This window comes from Ctenocephalides felis, unplaced genomic scaffold, assembly GCF_003426905.1.
Source record: "Ctenocephalides felis isolate EL2017-DRISC unplaced genomic scaffold, ASM342690v1 CF-g0.4_SCAFFOLD_03050, whole genome shotgun sequence".
NCBI lineage: Eukaryota > Metazoa > Arthropoda > Insecta > Siphonaptera > Pulicidae > Ctenocephalides > Ctenocephalides felis.
Window position 1 is genome coordinate 142,769 of NW_020539204.1, and position 26,247 is coordinate 169,015.

At 31.3% G+C, this 26,247-nt stretch overlaps 1 protein-coding gene across 1 annotated transcript; it reads right to left on the reverse strand.

Annotated features, from left to right (window-relative positions):
• Positions 1 to 4,481: 4,481 nt before the first annotated feature.
• Positions 4,482 to 5,210, reverse strand: LOC113381752 (zinc finger BED domain-containing protein 4-like). The gene has a single exon (XM_026620475.1). The coding sequence runs from the start codon at positions 5,208 to 5,210 to the stop codon at positions 4,482 to 4,484; it is 729 nt and encodes a 242-aa protein (XP_026476260.1).
• Between the last annotated feature and the right edge of the window lie 21,037 nt (positions 5,211 to 26,247).

Below are 26,247 nucleotides of genomic sequence, written 5' to 3' on the forward strand. Positions count from 1 at the left end.
TCGAAACAGGTTAAAATATTTCTCGGGTACCGCGAACTACATCAAGTGAACTGTTAGGGGACGTTAGCGAAGAAGCGTAACCTAGAATCTTGCATCAAAACAGGTTAAAATATTTCTCGGGTACCGCAAACTACATCAAGTAAACTGTTAGGGGACATTAGCGAAGAAGCGTAACCTAGAATCTTGCATCGAAACAGGTCAAACTTCTTTTGTAGAAAAATATTGTTTTTGGGTTTTTAGGAATAACATATATTTATTATATTATTTATTTACATGTCATGGTTTAAATAACACATTTTTATTTCTTTAAGTTATATTTTTATTTAAAATAAAATTTCTTACATTTAGCTAATACAACTACAAAAAACTAATATCTGAAATCTTGCTTGCTTTCCAGTCGAGGATGCTTTTTACGAGATTGTAGTGTTGCAGTCATAACTCCATCGCGATTTCGCTCTAATACGCGTTTTGATACGTTAGCCAGTAATTGAACATGTCTCTCAGTTCCCTGAATGTGGACGGGAATTTTAGGGTCACTCCATGGGCACTCATTGCTTTGTAGATATTGTACTAGATGTTCATGAGGTATATTTAGCGTGAAGGCTGGTTCGAATATATTTGAATAATCGTCCATATCTATCATATTAGTATAGTCGGTGCATTCGAAATTTATTTCGGGTGTTTTGTAATCTCTCAATTGCGTCAGGTCTTCCACATTATTACGGTAATATAAGATTTTTCTTATAGCTGAATCTCGTATTTCCTTTTTATTATCGAACAACATTGCTAATAAAATATTTTCCGAGTGAGCATAGTACGCGTTTTCTTTAGCAACATTGTTCACAATTTGTCTTAAATTCGAGTCTAAATATTGCGTCCAGCTAATAAATTTATAAAATAATATACTACCGTACACCACTTCACATCAACGGAGTTGTAATATTTAATGTTAAAGTACATTTGAATATATACTTTCATCACGTAGTTTGCCAGAATTTTCAAATTTTTGGATGGCTTATTAGTAGTTACATATAACCGAAGTAACCTACTAGCCTTTGTGAGCCATCGGGAATGTGCTATTGGCCCCGGTTTCTTGTTAGCTAAGTCTGTCGATACTTCTCCAGAAGCAACTGCTTTAGCTATTTTTATTAAATAACTTGAGTCAGTTGTCGATTCAACAGGACTTAAATCAGCCAAATTTTCAAGTGGGATCGTTTCAAAGTCTGTTACCGGCTGGAAGTAAATAAGAAAAAATAAATCATATTGAATTTGAACATAAAGTATTAACAAATAGTAAATATGTTATAACTCACCGGTATATTTTCGCATGTTTCAATTTGTTTGCTTAATATTCCGGTTTTTGTTCGTGGTCCAGTGGTCAATGATTTTTCCAAATAGTTAAATAAATGCCGAAGTGGAAGTTCGTTAAAGTGGAGAAGGCACACAAACCAATGAAGAGGCCTATTTAACTGAATTTCAAATCGACGTAAAATCCCATTTTTTACGCCTGTATTTGCTGGTTCACCATCGCAACATATGCCTATCAAAGAATCGAGAGCTATTCCTTTATCGGCGAAAAACTCGTTCAATTTGATTACTTTACTTTCTGAATCTTCATTTTCCAATTTTGTGTAACCCAACAATTGGCAATTCGGTTCCTTTAAAATAACTAAATGCGCTTCTTTAATCATTCGTGGGTGAAACTTCTTATCGATTTTTTCCATGGTAATAGAATCATTTTTTCGGCCGTCGAATAAAAATGCTATTAATTCAGAAGAATCATATCGTTTGAGTAGAGCTTGCCTATTTTTCTGCCTCTCACGAACGCTTTTATTTTTATCCATAATGACAGGATTGCCCCAATCATCCTTTATGTCCAGGTCTTTTAGGATTGCTGTCATCACGGCAGAACCAACTCTATCAGAGATTGCAAATCTGTCGCATATTAAGGCATAGTTTGGAGCTTTGTATCTTCGACTATATGGTCCACGTTTTATATGAGAAGTATTTTGTGAACTTTTCAAACTGCTTTTAAACTCAAAACCAACATCAGGAGTATATGTCTCACCTGGAGTAATATCGCTAGTTATTGTAGATGCTGATACTTTATCTTCAATTTTTATAATATATTCTGGTATCGTAGATTTCCTCTCATTATGTTGATCCATCATAAACGCTTGTAAGTGTGCTGGGATCAGTCCGCAGGAACACAGTATTCTTCGCAAATCGCATTTGCATTTTCCAATATAAAATAATTCTTTCGTGGATTCTACAAACTCCTGAAATGATGCTTGGGTAGACTTGCTTTTATTTGTACTTTTATATTTATCAATCAATCGGTTCAATTTTCTAGCGATACTTCGTTTCTCCATAATTGGAATATCAATTTTTTCCCACGTCTGAATCAATTTCGTTACCACATTTGGAGTAAATGTTTTATATGAAAACATTTTATTTTGTTTTTTTGATTCTTCGGCCAAATAAAAATAATACCTGATAATTTCCATACTTGTCGGAAGATTTACTTCAGTAAATTCTCCTGCTTCCCCAAATGTAATTTGATCATGCGAGCGCATATGATTCAAATTACTGGCACTTGCGCCTGAATTTAAATAAGAATTCGCCATTGATACTTCACGTCTAACTGAAGAACTGAATGAAGATCAATGCGGGTTTTTCACAATAATATATTCTTTTCGAAACTTCGAGAATTATAATAAAAAAATACTAGCGCACTCTGATGGAAATAAATAACAACAAACTAAACCCGATTTAAAAACCCCCGTACAAACTATCAATTAAAATATAACTCACAATTTGAATTATTCACATGCCTAAATTAATATATTAACTTATTAAAAACAGTATTTTATTGAAAATTTCGCTGGCTAAAGAGTTATTTGCGATATATGGTTTTGAAGTCAAAATTCATTTAAATAACACATATATTTCATATGAAAAGGTGCCCATATCGCTTAATTTTACTACAATAATGATTCGGCCCAACCTAATATATATATATATATATATATATATATATATATATATATATATATATATATTTAAGAGCCCATTCGTCGTCATAAAAAATGTAAAAAGTATTTAAAATCTTTTATTTATACGTTTCGACAGCAGATGCGTGTCATCATTCAGCAACTACAATAAAATTTGAAACATTTTACTAATAATAAAACAAATATACGTAAAATATCGTAAAATAAATATAAACATAGAGAAACATTATACATACCACCAAGACAAAAACACACAAAAAAAAATTAGAAAATTAACATTGTATAGATATTCGAGAAGGACATTTTTTAGAAAAATAATGATGAATAACCACAAAATTAAAACCATTTTGAGAAACGTTAAAACGTTTGTAACGTTTGTCTGTAACACAATACGACGCCTGAAACACGCCCATTTCAAGCAAACGACTCGACTGTTGTGTGTGCAATAGTGATGTAACGAATATTCGCTTTCGCATTCGCGAATATTCGCATATTTTTCGATATTCGCATTCGCATTCCTATTTGCAAAAAACGATGCGAATATTTAGCGAATGTATCTAACAAACAAAAAGGAAATTATTATATAGTTGCATATGAAATGATAACACAACTGATAAGATTTATATATTTTTATTTAATCATACTTATTTATTTTTCCATTCCACTATATATTTTCTAAGAATTAAATATGATAATGTAATATAAATTTAAAAAACCAAATAATGAATACTTGACTATTTGTAAATAAGCTTTTTACAAACAAAAAAAATATTTATTTCTATTTAAAACAAAAGTAAAGTTCTAATATTCATAATGTTAACATTTGGTTTCAATTGCACATTTTTTCACTAATTTTCTTTTTCTATGAATTAAAAATAATGAAATATAAACTACACAATTATAGTTTTGCTAATAACAAGTTGACACGGTTGACTATTAAAATTATTAAACTCGCTGTAACTTTAAATTCTTAGTTATTAAATTGAAGTAAAGGAATGTTAATTTTTAAAAATAAAAGTTTTGAAGCTCTTTCTCCGGGCAGCCTGTTTCGGTGAGGTGTGTAAAGAAGTCCAGCTCCACTGAAAACTCTTTCACTGGGGTCACTTGTGGGTGGAGTTACCAAATATTCTCTGGCTACAGGAGAAAGAATACCATATTTATTGCTATTAACTTTCCACCAAAGAAGTGGGTCTTCTTCATTTTCAATACGTTTATCCAATACATATTCATTAATATTTTTTTTAATTAAAACTTCTACTGGATTTGGAATTTCATTTTTTAATTCTTCCTCGCTTTTACTTAAGTACATCATCATTTTCATAGTTTCTTTTAGTGATACAGATTTTTCTGAAAGACTGGCTCTGGAGCCAAAGTTTTTCTTAACCTGATTAGTCATTTTAGGACGCTTTGAATTTGAACATGAAGGAAAGCTTAAGTCCTCATTTCCAATTAAATCCAAAATATTTTTCACGACCTGATCTTTGGTTGAAGGATTTTTGGTTTTCCAAGTGAGAAAATCTGATTCATTTCTTGTTTTAAAACGAGTATAGTTTTTCTAATGCATTCTTCAGATGCATCATATTCATCAATCACCTTTTCCAGGGTGGCCAATAACGGAATCACAGACGATATGGAAACATTGGCTGCACTTAGTTCTCGTGTTATTTCTTCAAAAGGTTTAAGCAATGTAATTAATTTTTCCACAACTATCCATTCTTCTGAACTTAGTTGTGAAATTTTGTTGTCAGTGGAAGCATAAAGGCACAGTGAATCTTTGTTTTTTAAAATTCGTTCTAACATGTAAAAGTTGCTATTCCATCTCGTAACACACTCTTGGATTATCTTAAGCTTTGGTTGATTAAGTTTTTCTTGTAGATTAGCATGTTCATCTTGAGCTACATTCGAGTGGTGAAAATGTGTTGCTATCTTTTTACATTTGTTAATGACTGCAATGATAGATTCTTGTGACTTAAGCCCTTCCTTAACACCAAGTTGAATTTGGTGCAATAAACAATCAATGTTTTTAATATTTAATAAAGAAATACCTTTTTTCATGTTAGTGCCACCATCCCTAACAATACATAATACCTTTTCTTTGGGAATTCCCCATGATGACAACATAGTTTCTAGCTTTACGGCTATATTTTCTCCTGTATGTCGCCCATCATTAAATACTTCAGATTTCAAAACAATCATTTTTCTTTCAAAACTTTTGGTAATTCCGTGACAAGTGAAACTTATCAGCGATACCCCAGAGCAAGAATCAGACCAGATATCAGTTGTAAACGCTAGTTTTTCAAATGATTCGATTAATTCCAGAATTTTATCTTTTACCTTGCCATATAAGTTTTCGCGAGTTTTTAAATTATACGAGGGGCATACTTGGTTAATCAATCTCACAAACCCAAGGCATTCCACAAAACTAAATGGTAAGTCCTACAGTGCAAGCATTTCGCCAATTAAATTATCCAGCTCCAAAGACTTGGTGTTGTTGTTATCCCATTTTTTATTTTTTTTTATGCAATCACTTAAAGATATTTGCTTAAGGTCGGTTTTAGTACACTGTCGCGAAGAGGACGCCAAAAAAAATATTTTAGCAGCACCTCGCTTTTCATGCTCTCTTCTTTTCAATTCGTCATTCATTTTTGTGTTTAGTTTCTAGGTGATTTCGCATAGGACTAGTATATAGTACATAGTAGTATATATAGTACATAGTGCGAGTACTTTTTATCACACAACTTGCAATTTACATTTTCAGCATCATATATTGTGAAATTCAAACTTTGCTAACACGTGCTTTACTCATGTTTTTATACCACTTTGTCACTTGAATATCAGTTAAATGTGGGAAATGCAATAACACCAAACTAACCTCAAATCAAAACAAAACTTATCGAATGAACTTTCTGTGACTAACTTCGTTCATTCAACCTGTATCGGCTCGGCTATGTTCAGTTTAAACATGGCCGACACGAAATGTCAAATATTTTGTGCGCGCTTTATTTGAAATTTAACATTCGCATTCGCATTCGCGAATATTGAAGATGAATACTCGCATTCGCATTCGCAAGCGTGTGAGGGGGAGAATGCAGATAGAGTGATTGAATGGATTTGGAGTCAAAGAGGAAACGTCAAAACATATAAAAGTTTGAACAGAACAAAAACCAAATTTATAATATTTATAAAAGGATAATGAGGAAAATTAATTATTGTTTTTTTTTGATAAAATCAGTAATTAACTAATAACTATCATGTAAAAAATGGGATGAATTGCGTTTATTGACGCAAGAGGAAAAATAAATTATTCTGCAAATCTTCAAGGTCACAATTTTTTTCGATATAAAGAATAATCGGATGTGAAGTGTTGAAAGAGTGATTGAGATTGAGCATATGATTCGAAAGCATCGTTTTGAACTGGTTTGGATTTTTTGAGTTATAAATATGTTGATTTACTCTCTTGAAAATATACTGGAAATTTTTCCCTATATAACACATATTACAATCATTGCAATCCAGACTGTAAACAGAATCGGTAACCCTATCAGACGGGGTTCTAGACTTAAGAACAGAAAAAAGGCAATTAAAAGTATTGTCGTAACTAAAAACTAAACGAAATCCTTCTGAAGAAAATAACTTTTTTAAGAAATAAGGAAAATTGCCTAAAAATGGCAAACAAATAATTCAAAGTCAAAACTGCCAGGGTGTAGTTTGAGATTAGGTTGTTACGATTTTAAAATTTTCCTGAAATTTTATAAAAATGTAGGTAGGTCATAGGCCTTATAATACTTATGGATTGCAGTTATATGTGTATTTATAAGGTCTTTAAAGTAGGTACATATATAAATAATTTAAACACATATTTATTTTTTATTAGCACAACATTTATTAACATAATGTACATATGACTTTTTATCTAGCCTGAATTTTAATGGACGGCACCAATCTGGAAAAAATAATACTTGCATTAATACTATTCACATATCATTATTAATATTTTTATAAACATTTACAAATATCAATTTATTTTATTAAAACAGTTTAGATTCATGCGCATAAATTATATTTCAGTTATGTAGCTGTTCAGTTATGTAGATGTTTTTCAAATCCTCAGATATTTAATAATAATATCAATTATATTAATATATGCATGTTTAAAAATTTACCAATTAACCCTCTAAATAAATTTTGATCGATTAGAGGCCGCTTACTCCTCATCCCAGTGACTGAGAAGTTTTTTAACTGCTCCCCATAAACGAGTAGCAGCACCACCTCCCTTACTACATTCATCCAGCCATTTTCTGTTCCATTTGCTTTGGACATTTGCTCAATATATATTTTATTTTTGGGAAGAAAGAATCCACATCCTGGAGATATTTCTTCCTACAGAATTAAACATATTTAGTCCTAGCATTGAAAATATCTTATAAAAGCAAGCATTTTATTCATTAATTTACCATGTTTTCTCCAGGAGTGTAGAAGCATGCTGGAATCTATAAGTAGAAAAAAGATTGTTGATTGGAACATAAATTATATCCTTAATTGCCTTATCTTTATTTACAGTGTGAACTAAAAGTCAATTTGCTTTTGAATGGGTCACATATGGAGTTTGTGTATCTTTTAAATAAAGAAAAAAATAAAAAGACTTACAGTGCACTCTGCATAAATATTACATGGTTTATGAAGAGAAGTTTAAAACTACCTTGAAATTATAATTTGATTCTATCATTGCACTTGATTGCATATTCTCGATCTTGTCCCTCATTCTGTGTTTTATATGCAAGCTCCAATGCAGCTAGCCACACACGTGCACTCCCTATTATTTCCGAGGTAACTAATTCAATAGGAACATGTAGTGATTCAATATAAAAAACATTATTTTAAAAATATTTTACTGTACCTTTAAAAGAAATTGTCAGAGGGACTGCTTTAACGTGGTTTCTGAGCATTTGAGTTCTGCTGATTTAGCAGAACTACAACTCTCTTCAGAGTCGCTGTCATCGATACTAATTATTTCCTGAATCTCATCAAGTGTAGACTCAGGAGCTCCATTAATAAGAAGCACGTTGCCTTGGTCGTCAACATAATCAATGGGTGTATTATCAAGTATCACATACTCCTGGTCAACATTAGTGAGGCTACTAAGTACATTACCACCATCAAAAATAGTTGACTTAACCCTCAGCCTGGCATCCATGACTTTTCGATTCGATAGAGCAACTATCTGCTCTACCTTTCGATTTTCTTGTAAATTTTCTTGAACAAATATTTTGTTAGCAGGAACATCTAAGTCCCCCGTCCACACTAACAATCATATTATTCAAGAATTGCATATCATCTAAAATTCAATATTTTCTGTTAAAAATAAATTTAATACATTTTATGAAATAATCATTGAGATATACATACCGTTAATAGCCAAAACCTTTGCTTCGCCTCTGCCTGTCTTAATATTATTGCCTTTTTTCCACTTTAATTTTGTGATTGCGTGTAAGGTAAATACTTCTCAAAGGAAATATATCCGTGCAACATGGATTTGATTCCAACCACAACACTAATACAAACATTTTTGTTCTAGGCATTTTCACACAAATTGAAATATAATAATTAAATTTAAATAACACAATTTAAACCAAAACGAAACACAACAAGTATACCACGCAAATGATGAAATCACTCTACCGACGCCAACGCCATTTTGCTATTCTCGGGATTTTACTATGTTTCAAAAACCAGATGTTGATAACAGTGTTGTGACTTTAGCGTGGAAATTTATAAATATACATTTGGTTTAGAATATTGGAAACACTTGGTAATCTTTATAACATAGTTATATTATTCACAAAAAATATAGTATTGGAAATTAATAGTTCTTGTATACGATGTATGTGTTATGGCTGTTCAAATCAGAGAGAGTTAGCCGGCTTCTTCTTTCCAAAAACCTGGCGTTCTGGGTTGCCATAGCAATCATGTTTGTCCTTCCCAAAGCCTCGCTGTGTTGCCAGAGCAATGATATCTGTCTTTTCGAACTTCAGGACGGTGAACATAAGTGTCAGATGGCACAACACCATCCCTCTTGGAAAGATTATAGTGCGACTAGGATTCAGTACTATAATCATAAATCAAATCACAAATTATTGAAATTCACATTTGCAACCCAGAAAAATAGAAATAGAAATAAAATATAACTTAGTGTCAAAATATAAAAACTTAAAATTATGAAGATTACATCTAGATAGTTGAACTTAATCTAAAACATTTTATTAACAATGGTAAAATAAATATAAATATTAACACAACTAATATATTACGTAATATGAACCTTTAATGATTTAGATCCACACAGCAAAGTATAATTAACAGGTGAATCTCTCGATTGAATCTCGTATGGACCAATTCATGGCTTAACTAATTTACGGGACTTTCCTTTAGAATTGGATTCATTCTTCAGGAGTACCAAATCTCCAACATCGAATTCAGCTTCTTTAGAAGACTTATCATAATTTTGTTTGGAAAGTTCTTTAGAAGAAATTAGGTTTTGTCAAGCAATATCAACAGCAGATTTTATTCTAAGTTTTATTTCTTCGGCATAGTTATCGAAGTTATATGGAGGAGATTGTGGTGTAGGATGTGAAGATGGAAGTTCGGGGTTATATCAAAACTTAATTCTTTCATAAGTACATTTATATCCTTGATGGCCGCCTAAAGGTGTGTGATGATACTTTTTGATAATTCTTAATTGATCCGAATGGGTTAGAGGGTCTGAAGGCCGATCGAATATGGAAACATTGATGTTAGAATTTTTAAAAATAAATCTGATCATAGATCGAATTTTGCCTTGCTTTAGTCTATCCTCTATTGGTAGGCAAGGTAAGGCCAGATCTTTTAAATCTAATTCTAAACATATCTCTCGTAATTTGATAAAACACTTAAATAAAATTTCATAAGTGGCTAAATCGGGTTGTCTCAATTTAGTTATTAAATAAAAAACATAATATTTATCATTAAACTTAATATATGCTACATCTCCTACTTCTCTACGTTGGGTAACTAGTTCATTAATATGGTTAAATTTGATCTTAAAATTATTGAAAAATGTATTATTACTATTAAAGTCCTGAGGTGAATCTATACAAAATGACGTCCAGGCAAATCCGTACCAATGTCACCTTGTGATAAAACCGCACCAATTGCTTTGCCAGAGGCATCAGTCGTTACATTAAACGTCTGTTGAAAATTCGGGTATTGCAAAACTGGGGCACTAGTTAAAAGACTCTTTAAAGTTTCAAGAGCTTGTTGTTGAGATGAGGACCATATGAATTTATTAGATTTTTTTAAAAGCTCGCTCAAAGGCCTCGAAATCTTAGAAAAGTTTTCGAAAAACCTGGGATATTCAATTTTTTAAAACCAAACTTCAAATTACTAAGTACCTTAATGAAACTAAAGTTGGATTTGAGAAGAGAAAATTTAGGACCAAGGGCAAAGATATACTTGAAATTAGGGGGAATAGGTGTGTTAGAATAGTTTTTGCGCCATTTATCCATTAAATTTTCACTTATCAACGGTACAATAGATTTATTAAAATTATCCAAAAGCTTATCAAATTTTTCCATATGAGCCAATTTTAATTTTATAGAAAATCTGTCATATTTCAAATTTTCAAATTCTAGAAAATTTACCAAAATGAGAGGTTCCAAAATAGAAGTTAAAACATTTTTTAAATTTTCAATTTTAGATTTAAGAGAAGAAATGTAGGAAAAACTATTTTCAATTTCAAGTGACATAGCTTCAAAACTAATGTTACATTATAGTAGAAGAGCCAGTGAACTATTTGACTAACCTGTTTTCACAAAGCCAGAATTTTTTTTAATGATATTTATCGGCCCATTAAGAAAGTACCATTCTGGCAGTCATTCCGCGGTTGCGTCATCATCCCTTCAATTTGTGAAAATGTAAAAAAAAAATTTTTTATAACTTGCTCGCACAAGGCTCAAATTTTGAGGGTGTCTTCTTTTAACTGTTCAGAAAGCATATGTAAAAAGCCAGCCCATTCTGACGGATGCAAGGGTCTGCCAGAGGAGTACATAATAGTCACGACGCGCAAGGGTGCGGGCGCATTGCCATACATAATTGACTAATACCCTTGTATTTGAATAATTTATACGCCATTTTTGAGGTCATTTTGAAAACGTCCATTATACCAAACTTCAACTTCGTATCTCACCTTATCGCCGAGATATCATTGAAAATATGCCAAAGTGGCCCCTTTTTCAAACTCAATTTTTGGCGTAACCATAAAAGATATCGAAAAAAAAATTACGTGATTCTACTCATATTGGCTTAAACCACATAATGTATAGTAATAGATGCTAAATAATCCTTTATTATTAGCTAAAAAGGATAAAATAATTTTTCAATTAATGTTTTCGGATAGTGCGTTTTGTTTAATTACTTTATTATTAGCGTTATTTAAAAGCTTATTGTTTTCTCTTTTAGTACTGCAAATATGGTTTATATCAAATTTGTGGAACACATTGAAAAATTGAAGAAACCAGAACCAGTACACCCGCACGAATTCTATGCGGCGTACTATTAATGTCACGCGCGGGTGTACTGGTTCTGGTTTCTTGAATTTTTCAATGTGTTCCACAAATTTGATTTTAACCATATATCTCTCTATCTGGCCGATAGTAACATTCCATCTAATCTTCGGGTCCTTTGCTGAAAAGAAAGGATTTCAAGAAGTAACACCATTTGAGTGGCCTTATCTATTCTTCTAGATACTTTCTTTTAAAAACTCGACTTTTTATTTGATTGTGAAATCTTTCTAAATAAAGTTAGTGTTAATTCTTATTCTTTTCCAATAACAATACGCCCAGATTGTTGCTCATTTGCAGTAAACTTTGCTAAATTATGCAACAAGTAACTTAACATTGTCGTCTGCCTAAAGTTCATACAAATAAGCATTTAACTTTTTCCAAAAATCTTCCTCATCTAAAATCTATTTTAATTCTACTAATTTCTGATAAATGGTTTTGCGTTTCCCTTTATTTGTGATCTTGTGTGATGCTGCTCTCTTACAGCTCTTGGGCACATGCCAGCAGCATAAAAGTTTATACTGTGGCTCACCCATGACGTCTGACCATGCATTGATATAAGCTGGAGAGTCACCTATCATGAATGTCTTTGTTATAATTATGCCTACTACCTGGGCAATTTCTTGAAAATATATTTTACATAAAACTTCATGCCCGCAACTGGGATTTTGCTTCCAAATTCATCTACCACAAGTAGTTTATTGAATTGTGTTTGGTTGGGGTGTGGACGACTTTATTAATCTCGGATACTTCGAGTTCTCATTGAAAGAAAATTATAACGAGCTTATATCTTGGATATTGACAACACACTTCTTGTTTATTAATATTTCTTTTATTTAATAATAGTTTACAAGTTGATTTCGGTGTTCACAACCCAGAACTCCTGCTGCAATGCGCCAGGGATATGAAACCGTTATTTTAAAATATTATTATATTTTTATAAAATAAATGATAACGTTCATTACATAACATTCTGTAATAGTCTTAGGCATTGGTTTCATGTGTAGCATCAATGCAAACTCTATCGGCCCCAAAGTCCTTTAACATTATAAACTGCATTTTAGTCATTCCTAGAATGAAATCCTCATCTTCAAGCCCATAATTAGCTGTGCCATTTCCAACATCTTTATGAAATGCAACCTTGAATCTATTATTTGTTCTCATCTCCTGTAATCACATTTTAACACCGACTGTATCAAATGAGGGTAAAACCTTCTTTCAGCATACTCTACATTTGTTCTCAGCCATAATAATGAAATTTAAATAAGGGATTCTAGGGATCATTATACAATCCTGATTAAATTAAAACTTGGGGCAATTGTGTCATGATTTTAGACTGTGATTCATGGCAGATCAGAGAGATGAATTTACTATATTTTTTAGGATTTCAATTTGAAGGAGGTCTGATGATAAGAAACATTTATTACTACAACAAGCACCATGTGTTGAAATAAAACTTCCTTTAGATACTTTTGAACTAATTGCGGGTACGCTGAAAGTCCGGTGCGTACGGCAGGGAACACTGATTTTATAATCTTGCCGAAAGTGGCTCTATTCACGGGCGCCAAGTTTTGTTTCGCTTCTCTAGGTAATGAGCTGCATTCCCTCCTTTCGCCATACTCTACATTTGTTCTCAGCCATAGAAATGAAATTTAAATAAGGCATTCTATGGATCATTTTACAATCCTGATTAAATTAAAACTTGGGGCAATTGTGTCATGATTTTAGACCAGGGGTCGGCAAGCTTTTAGCTGTAGTGTGCCAAGCCACTCTACCAATATGATTTAGAGTGCCGCCTTGATTTTGAAATATATAGTTGGGTTCTAGGGGAGAAGAATTATAACCAAATTTATCTTTTAAATATATTTATTAACAAATAACATAAATTTCTAATATAAACTAAACAACTTTAATGCGAACCTTGTGTCTGCACATTTTTCCTTAACATTTCAATATAATAATATCCGGGGTATAATTTGTAACTTTTAATTTCACACAAGATTCTGAATGTTTAGTTGTTAATCGATTTCTTTGTGAACTCAAAATATGTTTCATGTGAGAAAAAATTTATTCACAGAGATATGTGGAACCAAAAGCTGAAAGGAGAGCGCATACAATTTTCTTAAACAATTAATTCTTTTCCGACAATGTCATTCAACAATTTGATATGGCTGTCGATTTGTCCATAGAGTCATCTTCCAGATTTTTTTGTAATTCCTTCAATTTTGTTTTCCATAATTCTGAAGATATTAGTTCAATAATTTCCATTTCAAAATTATCAACATTAATCCATTCGAAAATCAACAAATCAAACGGTATTATTATTGATGGATCAATTAAATCTGGTTTTATGAGGAAGGAAAATATAGGCACATAAGCTTCAAAGTCTTTGCATCTTCTGAAAACTTCATCTTTAAGTACTTCAACGTAGGTTGAATTACATTAGCGAGCTACGTTGGAAAAATAATTATAATTAAACATTTTTCTTATTTAAAAATCACTCGATATTTGCGATTTTCCTGATTACTTTATAGAGTACCATTCAGAACCCCATCGCGTGCCAAGCTTGGCACGCGTGCCGTAGGTTGCCGATGCCTGTTTTAGACTGTGATTTATGGCAGATCAGAGAGATGACAAAATTTACTATATTTTTGAGGATTTCAATTTGAAGGAGGTCTGATGATAAGAAACATTTATTACTACAACAAGCACCATGTGTTGAAATAAAACTTCCTTTACATACTTTTGAACTAATTGCGGGTACGCTTATAGCGTATAGTGATATTTTGAATCACCCCGCCTGCCCAACCGCCCGGTGCGTACGCCAGGTAACACTGATTTTACAATCTTGCCGAAAGTGGCTCAATTCACAGGCGCCAAGTTTTGTTCCGCTTCCCTAGGTAATGAGCTGCATTTCCTTCTTTCGGCATACTCTACATTTGTTCTCAGCCATAATAATGAAATTTAAATGATTAAATTAAAACTTGGGGCAATTGTGTCATGATTTTAGACTGTGATTCATGGCAGATCAGAGAGATGACAAAATTTACTATATTTTTGAAGATTTCAATTTGAAGGAGGTCTGATGATAAGAAACGTTTATTACTACAACAAGCACCATGTGTTGAAATAAAAGTTTCATTACATACTTTTGAACTAATTGCGGGTACGATGAAAGCGTATTCCGCAATAGTGCTATTTCGTCTCGCCCCTTCTGCCCAGCCGCCTGGTGCTTACACCCGGGAAGACGGTTCTCAAAATTTTACCTAAAACGCCTCTATTCGCGGGCGCCAAGCTTCGCTGCGCGCAATGGCGCCATATACAGTGTCTCTAGGTATTGCAATGCATTCCCCCTTATTATGGTATTGGATATCGAGCAGAATATGAATAGGATAAAAAGGATTTGGAAAAATGATATTTAAAAATTGTGAATGAAGATGATAATCAAGTAGAAGGCAAAACATTATTAATTATGCTGATGATGGCAGTGATGAAGAGGAAAATGAAGGTGAAAATTGATGACAAACGACAATATAGATAGTTATTTTGTGACTAACTAAGTTAGTAATGAATATCTTATATATAAAAATGGAGCTGTCTTTCAAATGTCCGAATAAAACTCGAAAACGGCTGAATAGATTTGGCCAGTCTTAGTCTTGAAAAATTCGTGCCAATCCAGAGATTGACCAAAAGGTGAGATAATATTTCAAATCCGCGTAGAAACTTTACATTTTTAATTTGAAAATTTTTGTTGAAGCGTAATTTAAATGAAATAATGGACGGTGGCAAATGTCAAACGTTTTTGACAGATGATGTTCAATTACAATTTAATAGGATGTTTTACGTGAATATTATTTAATTATGATTGAATTGTAGTAAGTAGATTTGTGTGTAGTTTTATTTATATACAAAAACGTTAGTAAACCGCCGCAAGTGTTACTAGAGACTCAAAATATCAACTTTTCTGAAATGTGAATGTGGAAATGCACTTTTTGCATATTTTTCTCAAACACGGTAAAATTCAATCAATCAATTCTCAAAAATCAATAAAGTTAAGCATTGTTTAACAAGGAATTGAAAAGTAGAGAGAAAAAGATGTATAACCAGCTATAACCTTGATTCTTATGGAGATAAACTGTAATCTTTGAAAATCCACAATAAAAGTATTTTCTTCCGTTGATAGTTTTTTAGCATTAGTTAAAAGTTTAATTATTTTGTAAAATACCTTTAAAATTAAAATAAGACATTAAACCTGTTTGCCACCTGGCCGTTCCAAGTTAACCTGTCTATGGGGTAAAAAGGTCTAGATAACAATTTTTTGAAAGACAGCAAAAAAAGCACATTTCTACAATTATGAAGTAGCTGGCAGTTTTACTGAACGTAGTCAGATAATTGTTCGTTTGAAATGTGTTATTTGTTATGATATAATTGGTTTGTTTTTCATAATATAGTTTATATTTGATCAAAGTCAAATTGGACCTTTGTGCCTCGCCCTGCTCTACATATATAATTTTTATTAAATTTACTTTAATTCATCGAATGTTACTTAAAACTTTTCAAAAAGCAGGTCAAAGAAAAAATTCTTAATTCATTTTTTCTCTCTCCTTTCTCCTCCCAGAAATTTGAAAATTTTGTATAAGCTCAGTAGTATTATTTACAATTATACACAAAATCCTGAATCAAAAAAGAATCTGAAAAAATTGAAACGTAATCAATAAGTCGAAAGACCAAAAATGACTTTGATGGGATTATACCATGTTTTCTATAGAAAGCATATAAAACTTCCAGTTTGATTGTATTGATAAAATATAGACAAACTAATGGGGTTTATAGCATTCAAACAACACATCCTGATACACTTAAAGTATTAATTTTTTTGATTCTCTAGAAATTGCTTAGAATATACCTTAATTAGCAAAACAACGTTTGCCGGGTCAGCTAGTAAATAAATAAATGTGAATGTAAAATAATAATCTTATATTTGTTAATGTAATGTTGATTTTTATAAGAAAGCCAGTATTTTTTTTAATTTTAATTCAGTTTTAATGGCAACTACAAAATGAAAGGTGGTGCTTTTTGTTGTTTATTTAGTATTTGTTTATATAAATATGATTTTGCTGAAAGTAGGAAGCGTGAAGGGTTATTATTTAAAATACAAAAGATCTATATGAATTTTTTTTTAAATAGCTGTTGAGGTAGAATTTAAAGCCACATACAGTCTTATTGGAATATAATCATAGCATTTTTAACATAAATCAGTTTTTATTAATAAATGAAATATACATATTTATATACATATATACATATTGAAACAGCTTCATCCCTTTCCAAGCGCTGAGCTTGGAATTAACATCATAACAATGCGACTTTGTATCGTCGACTGAAAACAAATGGAATTTATCATCAAATTAGAATTTTTGAGAGACATTCTAGAATAATTTAAAGTACTCCTTCTTATTCTTCTTACTATGTATAAGAAATATTATCTAAATTTTCTTTTTAATTTACTCGATTCAAAGCAATGTTACATTGACAAACTTAATATGTACGATAGTGTTTCAATAAAATTTGCTAAAACCAATTATAACTCAAATAATAAACCAAATATTGCTCAGAAAAACTTATCAATTTCAATTTTTATCCAAAATCCATCTGAGGATGAGTGAATCAATACTCTTATAATACAACTTTTTCAAGGAAATCCTATAAAGGTAAATAGTTCCTGTTAAAGTATCACTAAGTTCAACAATATATTAGTAAAACAGTAAAACAAAATCCAACAATATATTAGTACAATGATAGCATTGTAGAACGCAACATCATATTATGCATCTTGAAGTAAAAGAAAATATAGTTTTTATATTGAAAACATTAGCTTAAAGATATTCACTGCCTGGTAAAGTAAGTTACATATATTAATTTTAAATAATTATATTTTCGAATTTCTATTTGGTAGAGTCTTGCATGCCAAACCACCACATAAAAAGCATACTCGTGTTGTTTTAGTAAATCTTGATAACGCTCAGAAAGTGTCATTTTTTGTATTTATTTTATTCAATTAAATTTATTCATTTTGGAAAAAGGAATGTCTTCCACATGTATGCGCACCACTTTTCTTTCAATTTCACGTGACTTGGCTTTTGGCTTCAATGTCTTTACGAGCTATTACTCATTTTTATAAGCTAATTACTAAAATAACTTTAGTTGAGTAGTATCAGCAGCTGATTAATTATTTTCATGTTTTATAAAAAAAATATTGTCTGTATTTATTAAAATATATCTGAATATTTCTTAGAATTGCAATTTATTTAGATTAAACTCATCTTCAGTGCTACAATTGCAAGGTAAAAATAATACATTTCTAAAACAATTATGATAATCAATGTTAGAAGTAATATGGAAAATAACTGGAATAGAGTTATAACGAATGATTCCATGCTAAATTTGAAACTATCACTGTATTTTTAATCCTGTATTTTTTTAAATGAATATTGTTATCACCGCAAACTACTATTGAACCAAATTTCATAAAAAGTTCAAATATCAGATTATATACTAAACTTATAAACTTATTAACGTCTTGGTCAGGAGATCTATACATACAAACAATACAGAACGTGCTATGAGAAAAATGGGTTTCGATGGCACAAATTTCAAACACTTAGCAAAAATACAAACATCGCCGTGTTTGGAGACATTCCGGGCAAAGAAGGAGCATAAATTATAACTTTATTTTAGGATCGGTAAAGCATAAAAAATGTAGTTTATAGTGAGTCAAAACTATGCCAAGTTTATTCAATTTATTGGGGTAGATTTTGAATGTTCTGACAGAGAATAAAGAAACTTAAGTCACCAGCGTTAAGCGGGAAACGATCGGAAAATTCTTTAATTTATCAGGAATATATCAGAGCGAGAATACTACAAAGCTTCTGGAAATAAAATGAAGGCCTTGTTTGGTGCAATCAGTTCTGTTGACGGTCCTATTGATATCAAAGATCCTAACATCATTGAATTTACCACGAACCATTCTAGAATTCAGAGCATGATTGCCATATCGATAAGGAATTCTAACAATACAAACTTTTGTTTTGATACAGCATAATGGGCTATTTATAATGCATCTCGAATAGCAAAATTATATTTCGTCCTGTCACTCGTCCCAGCCAAAACAACAACACGATCACGAGCACTAAAATTCGCAACAAGATTCGTTGCTAGAGAACCTGATGCTGGCTAGAGAACCCAGCATCGGGTTTGATCATTCCAAAGACACAAACACTCGGCAAAACAACGGTACAGTCCAAATTAAAGGCATAATCAAAGACAGTTTTATCTGAAGGTATATCACTCACCATGTGGCTTCTGGTATTGACCACCTTGAGTAGATATGGCGCAGGTAAAAACTTGCCAGTATTCCTTGTAATATGATTTCTATCGTAACAGGATTTCTAGCGAGCAAGAATTTTGCGCCAGATTTTCACTTATTTTATGATTAATATTAATTTCGTACATTTTCAAATAGATTATTATAAATATATACTGTGAATTTCACAATTTATATTTTATAGGTCTAAAATACACTAATGCTTATAAGTGTACAAACAGAGAATTGTATGAAATGTAAACAAAAACATGTACGTATCGCATCTGATTAGAATTAAGTGAAATAATAATAATTAAAAGATAATAAAATGCTTCAGTTTAAGGGGCACAACTAGTGTGAAATTCTCAAACTGTAGTCGAATTTTCATATTTTTTCATATTTCGATAGGTTATACCTTTAAAAATAACATACCAAAATTTCAAATCGATATCTTAAATAGTTTTTGAGTGACAGCCATTTAAAGAGTATATAGTATAACGATCATTTTATCTTTAAACGCGTTTTTCTCGAAACAGCATTTTTCGAATCTGCTGCAGCGATTACTCAAAAACAAATGATCCGATCACTATCAATTTTTTTGTACAAGCTTTATATATAGTTCTCGTAAAATAAACTATCGATTTTTTGATAGGATCAAAAATCGAATTTTGGCAGTCCAAAAACTTTTTTATAAAAAACGCCGCTATTTAATCAATTTTTGATTTCTGTTTTATCATAGTTCATTTTACAGACAACATTATCTAGTTTAACGATTTTTTTTTGGATTTGATCCACGTAGAAGGCCGGAATCACTGCAGCAGTGAAAGGCCTTTTTTGTGCCATTGGAGATCGACGATAACTTAAAAGATATTTAGTTTTTTTCTTCAAAAATTTTGAGATGTGCTGATTAGTTTTTGGCAAAGGCAGGTCCAGCAATTACGGAGATAAAGAGCAATGAGTGCAGAAAATTTAAATCTAGTTTTTGAGAGAACGGAGCATCCGATTTGAATGATCTAAAAACATTCAACTAGTAATGATTGGGAGAAGTGGTAATTAGTTTTTGGCAAAGGCAGGCCCAGCCCATTTCGAAGATACAGTGCTAAATGTGCAAAAAATGGCAGTTTTTGAGAGAACTAAGCGTCCGATTCAAATGATTCAAAGAACTTTCTGCTTGTTTTACCGAAACAATTGATTTTGGAAAAAAAATTCTTGTTTCAAATTTTTTTTTTTTGAAAAAAAAAATTTTTTTTGTATATCGAAAATAATTCAGATTTTTATTTTAATTCTGTTCTAATATACTTTAAACAAATAATTTCAACTTTCCAATTCAGTTTATATAATTCTTATAAATATTAGACAATGTTACAATATTTATAATAATCTATTTTAATACATTTAATATTCCTCGAGCATTTCGTTACGGTACGGGAAGTTCCAGCAATTTGCTTTAAGGCACGATGCCATACACCCAAGTAATTTTTTTTTAATTTTGAGTGTTTTTGCAAATTTCGAAATTTTTGAAATAAAACGATTTGAATTTTTTTGTAATTTTTTGGAAATTTTGAATTTTTTTGATATTTCAGATAAAATTACGAAAATTTGAAAAAAAATGCATATTTAATTTTTTTCGGAAATTTGAATATTTTAAAATTACTGAACTGCCTTTCCTAAACTAATCATTTATTCACGCCGCTCAACGCCGCTATATATACACAATAGCTATTTACAAAATAAAAACTAAACGCTTCCAAAATCGAAGTAAATGAATCAAGTACGCATTGATATTTTCATGTCAAAATACAGCTTTTCTATTGGACACTGAAGGTATCGGCCACGAGATCGTTCATCTATCGCCGACATAGGACATGCTCTATTCGTAAAATACGGCAGGAATTTGCAAGGACTGAAGTTGTTATAAAATCAAATTCCGACGTTGTTAAGGCAACGGTTTTACTTAGAAATTATGATGAGTATACCGCCGTTGTGAATGCGTGAAATCTAGCAGGCCAGATCGCAAATTATGTCGCGCAAGATCGTAAATTATGGTTTATCATGTCGTTCCTAGGGTAACAAACAAACAAAAACTGTCCAGCATGAAAACTGGCGTCGTGTGCACCGGGCTTAATACACAGAGTAAATTTGTTTAGACATATTTGAATGCACTCATTAATATATTTATATAATATATACTCTTTTAGTTTTCTCGAAAATGTGTAAAATGCTCTCAAAATTATATCACTTGTAATTTCTTGTTCTATTGACAATATTGCAAGATTTTTTAGGCTCAATTGACTCATTGTAGAACAAAGATGGATTTTCTTATAGCTTATACTATACTTCAATCGATAAGACAGATAATGCAGTTAGTTTTTCTGGGCTCATCGTGCTTCTCAAATATGTTTTAATCAATTTTAACTTTGAGAAACTTCTCTCAGTGGAAGCTGTGCTAACTGGAACAGTGTTCATAATTCTAATTGCGATATAAGCATTTGGATATATATCTTCCAAATTATTTTTTTATATGCACTGAAAGGATTGTTTTGCGTTTTTTATAGACTCTGTCAAATTCATTTTCTTTACAATAGTTGCATTTCTACATATAATTCGAATATCTGTATGTCATTGTGTCGTTTTGTCGAAGTAATGTTCCCAAGTTATTACAATATTTGAGAAGGTCTTTTTTGATATAGTATTATTTGATATAAATAAAATCATATTGCTCATAATATTGATTGAGTGCTTTTAATCGACATTCAGTGTCGACTATAATCGCATCGATCATTACATTGAAAAAATTAACTCTGTGCTGCTTTTCTCGAATCGAATTCAAAGCTTGTGTGCCATAATTTTCTATCAGAGTATCTGAGCATACTATTCTCATTGCAGAGTGAAAATATAAAAAATGTTTGTATAGAGTTTTGGGCAGATAATTTATTAGTACTATATGCCCGATATATAGCATAAAAAATCTATATTCTGTTGCTTTCCATTTTTCAAGGTCTTTTTAATTCACAAGGTTTTCTCTGAAATTCACATGGAACTGTTTTTGATATATCTTAAAGACATTGATATTTATGAGTTATAATGCATGGCTTAAAGCACATCATAGACTCTTATGTTTTAACCACCTATTTCCAAAGGGATATCATGAATAATGTTTAGAACACCGTTCACAACAATAATAAACAGTATGGCCTATGGATGCATTTAATAGAAGCTGTTGCTGGAGCATCGCAACAAATTTTGTTAATTTTGTTAATAGTGAAAAACTTACTTTAGTAATCAATTTTAATAGTAATAAACTTATTTCTGTATCATGTATAAATTGTGATAAATAAGTTTCAACATCCTTAGGCTTACTCACTACCACCATAGGAAATGCCTATTATTGGAAAAGGATTTATTTCACTATCTTTAAAAAATGTGGCTCCTAATATATAGGTCAAAACTGTTTGGAAGTACATTTTATATAATGGAAGATCATCAATATTAATCATTAACTCTATTAGATTATTTATGTATAATAGTATCATTATGCATTGTTCCCAGAACATTGATAATATTTTTTTTCAATGCCAAAATGTACGTATTTGTTACCCCTTAGTTTCAAGAGTACTCATCATCATTGATATTGGTATATGCTGAGATGCTTTCAATATAGTTTTAGCTGATGATGGCATGTCATTTAATCCATATGTTTTCAAAATTGCCAACAAATGATGTAGTTGAAAATGGTTGATGATTCACCTTAAAAATTAATTTCCCATGATCGAATTTCTTCAGACTGTTTTGCCTGTTACGATTTGGCTCATCATCAAGTCTATTATTTCGCATATTTGGTCATTTGGCTCATCATCAAATGAAATATCATTAATATAGTCCGAAAAGTCACTATCAATACTGCTATTACTGCTATCAATTCCGCCAGTAACTATATAGCTGTAAATTTGTAGTAGTACTCTCATATAGAGATCATATTCATATAGAGATCATATTCATATTCATATTCATCATATAGAGTCTTGTTTCGTCCTCTGTACTGTTAACATCGTTGTACTTAGTGTCCCTTAAACTGCAATAAAATCTAGCTAATGAAATATGAGTTCTGAAAACACGTGTGTGTGCTGCAGTGGCGTAGTCCCGTCAGATAAGTTGGTGACATGTTGTGCATGCAAATGCAAATATAAGTATACATGTGTTAATTTGAGTTTATCTGAAGTGCGGTCAATAACATCAAAAAAAGGACTAATGTGGAACTGTAGTGCGTGTGCGAATCTCGGAAATGACCTGAGCGAGATCAAACTTATGTTAGTGCAGTTACAACGTGAAATAACTGCACTAAAAGAATGCAAATCATACAATAATAAAGCAATAGATGAAGATCAATTCGAAGCCTTGACTAAAAAAAAACTAAAAGACAGTGCTAATCTCAAAAACCTCAATATCACTGAAGATCGGACACCTAGGCAACAAAAATATTATCAGGGATTAAAAGTCAAGCTTCTTGAGCGCGAAAAAAATTGTGAAAAAAATCTAAAAATTAAATATATCAATGGCGTTCCACAGATTGTATCTTTAAACTGACTTTGCCCACAGACAGTAATATTATTACATGCTATTATCAAAATGTTCGCGGACTAAATACAAAAATTTCTGATTGCCTGCTTGCAACATGCAACCTTGAAAATGATTTTGTCGCCTTTACTGAAACTTGGCTAAGGAATGATGTACACAACTCCGAATTCTTCTGTGACAGTTTTAATATCTTTAGATGTGATCGATCATATGGTGTCAATAATAAATATCGTGGCGGTGGTGTTCTTCTTGCCGTGAATAAGAATATTACTTGTGAACCCTTGGAATTAGACTGTATTGGTGAATCCCTTCCATCGATAGATATTGTTGGCTGCAAGTGCATTCTTAATAAATTGTGTATATATGTGTTTACAGTATATGTGCCACCTGATGTATCATCTGAAGATTTTGAAATATTTCTTGAACTCTTTGAATCTCATATCTCTGGTAAAAATGTTTTAATTTTAGGTGACTTTAATGTACCTCATTTTGCTCAATATTCGCACAATTTCACTAACACAAAATGTAACTCTATCTATAATTTTATGAATCTCTTAGGTCTCAATCAATATAATCATATTTTCAATATTAGTAGTAGATTGTTAGATTTAGTTTTTAGCTCATATAACTGCAATATTATCCATGATACCGAACCTCTGTTACCTGAAGATAATTATCATCCTGCTCTTCATATTTCTGTTTCCCTTACAACATCCTTTTTACCTAAGGCCAATGCATTACAACTTAATAATAATACCTCTCATTACAATTTTTATAAAGCGGATTTTCCTAATCTTTACATGGAAATTTTAAACACATCCTGGAGTTCTCTGTATACCTGTTCCGACGTAAATGATGCGTGCGATCTTTTTTATGACACTATTTATAGTATATTCGATAGATTTGTACCTAAAACCAAGAACTCTACATCCAATAAATTTAAACCTTGGTTTAATTCCAACATTATTAAAAACTTGCGTATGAAAAAATACTATCACAAAAAATATAAATTAACTAATAACACTTTATATTACGAAAATTTTAAAATATATAGGAAATTAACAAAATCACTCATGAAAGACGCTTATAACTTATATATAACAGATGTTGAACGTTCTCTATCGCATAATCCAAAATACTTCTGGTCATTCTTACGCAGTAAGACTGCCTCTAACATAGTTCCTAATAGAGTATGCTACTTGGACAAATATTATGATTCACCTGATGCTATAGTAGATGCATTTAATTCATACTTTTCTAGTGTTAATCAACCCAAGCTAGATATGCCTATTTCGTTTGATCATAACAATAGAGTAATGGTTGATATTGAAAAGATTGATTCTAGTTGTGTGCAAGTTGCAATGGCAAAATTGAAAAATTCTAAAACATTTGGATTTGACGGTATTCCATCATTTCTTGTACGTGATAGTTCAACTGTTCTTTGTGATCCACTTACATTTTTATTTAATCTGTCGTTGAGTTCAAACACTTTTCCGAACTGTTGGAAGATCGCGCGTATAGTACCAATTTTCAAACATGGCGACTCATCTAATATTACTAATTATAGACCCATATCTTTATTATCTAATTTTGCTAAAGTTTTTGAAAAAATTGTATTTAATAAACTAATTCCATCAATAAAATATTTAATTTCTAATAATCAGCATGGTTTTATGCCTGCTCGTTCGACAACTACTAATCTTATATGCATTAAACAATTTCTTGCTGAGAATCTTGACATTAACGGACAAGTTGATGTAATTTACACCGATTTTAGTAAAGCTTTTGATAAAATAGATCACAATATACTACTTACTAAATTATCCAAAATTGGTTTCAATACTTCACTTACTTATTTCTTTAAAAGCTATCTTGAAAATCGTAAACAGTTCGTTTTTCTTAACGGATTTTTGAGTAACTTTGCAACTGTCAGCTCGGGTGTGCCCCAGGGGTCCACCCTTGGTCCTCTTTTATTTAATATTTTTATCAACGATATATCAGAAGTAATTAATTGTCCTCATCTATTGTTTGCAGATGACCTTAAGTTATATCTTAAAATAAACTCAATAGATGACTGCCTAGTAATGCAGTCTCAACTAAATTCATTTCACTCCTGGTGTGTTCAAAATAAACTGGAACTGAATATATCTAAATGCAAAATTATTAGTTTTACAAACAAGCGCGTTCCGACGCATTTTGATTATAAAATTTCTGACACCTGCATAGAAAGGTGTGATAAAATATCTGACTTAGGCATTGTATTTGATTCTAGTTTGACTTTTACAGATCACATATCTAACATATGTAGCAAGGCGCAAAAATCACTAGGAATAATATTAAGAAACTGCAAAAAATTTGAATCTAATCTGTCACTAATTAGCATATACTATGCAATTGTACGTTCAAAGCTAGAGTATGGATCGATCATTTGGTATCCTAACCATAGCAATAATTCAGATGCGATAGAGAAGGTTCAAAGAAAATTTCTAAAATATCTATACTTTAAAAAACACAAAATTTATCCTGAACGTGGTTTCGACCACAATATTTTACTTAATACATTCTGCATATCATCTCTTGCAACACGTCGTTTCACTGATAGTATTTTGTTCCTGTATAAATTATGTAATAATGCCATAGATTGTCCTCTAATTCTTAACCAACTATCCTTTAACGTTCCTAGACTCTCATCCCGAACTCA

What these genes read in the sequence shown, in the direction of transcription:
- LOC113381752 (XM_026620475.1), bottom strand. Translation starts at nt 5,210, where the DNA reads ATGATTGTTTTGAAATCTGAAGTATTTAATGATGGGCGACATACAGGA.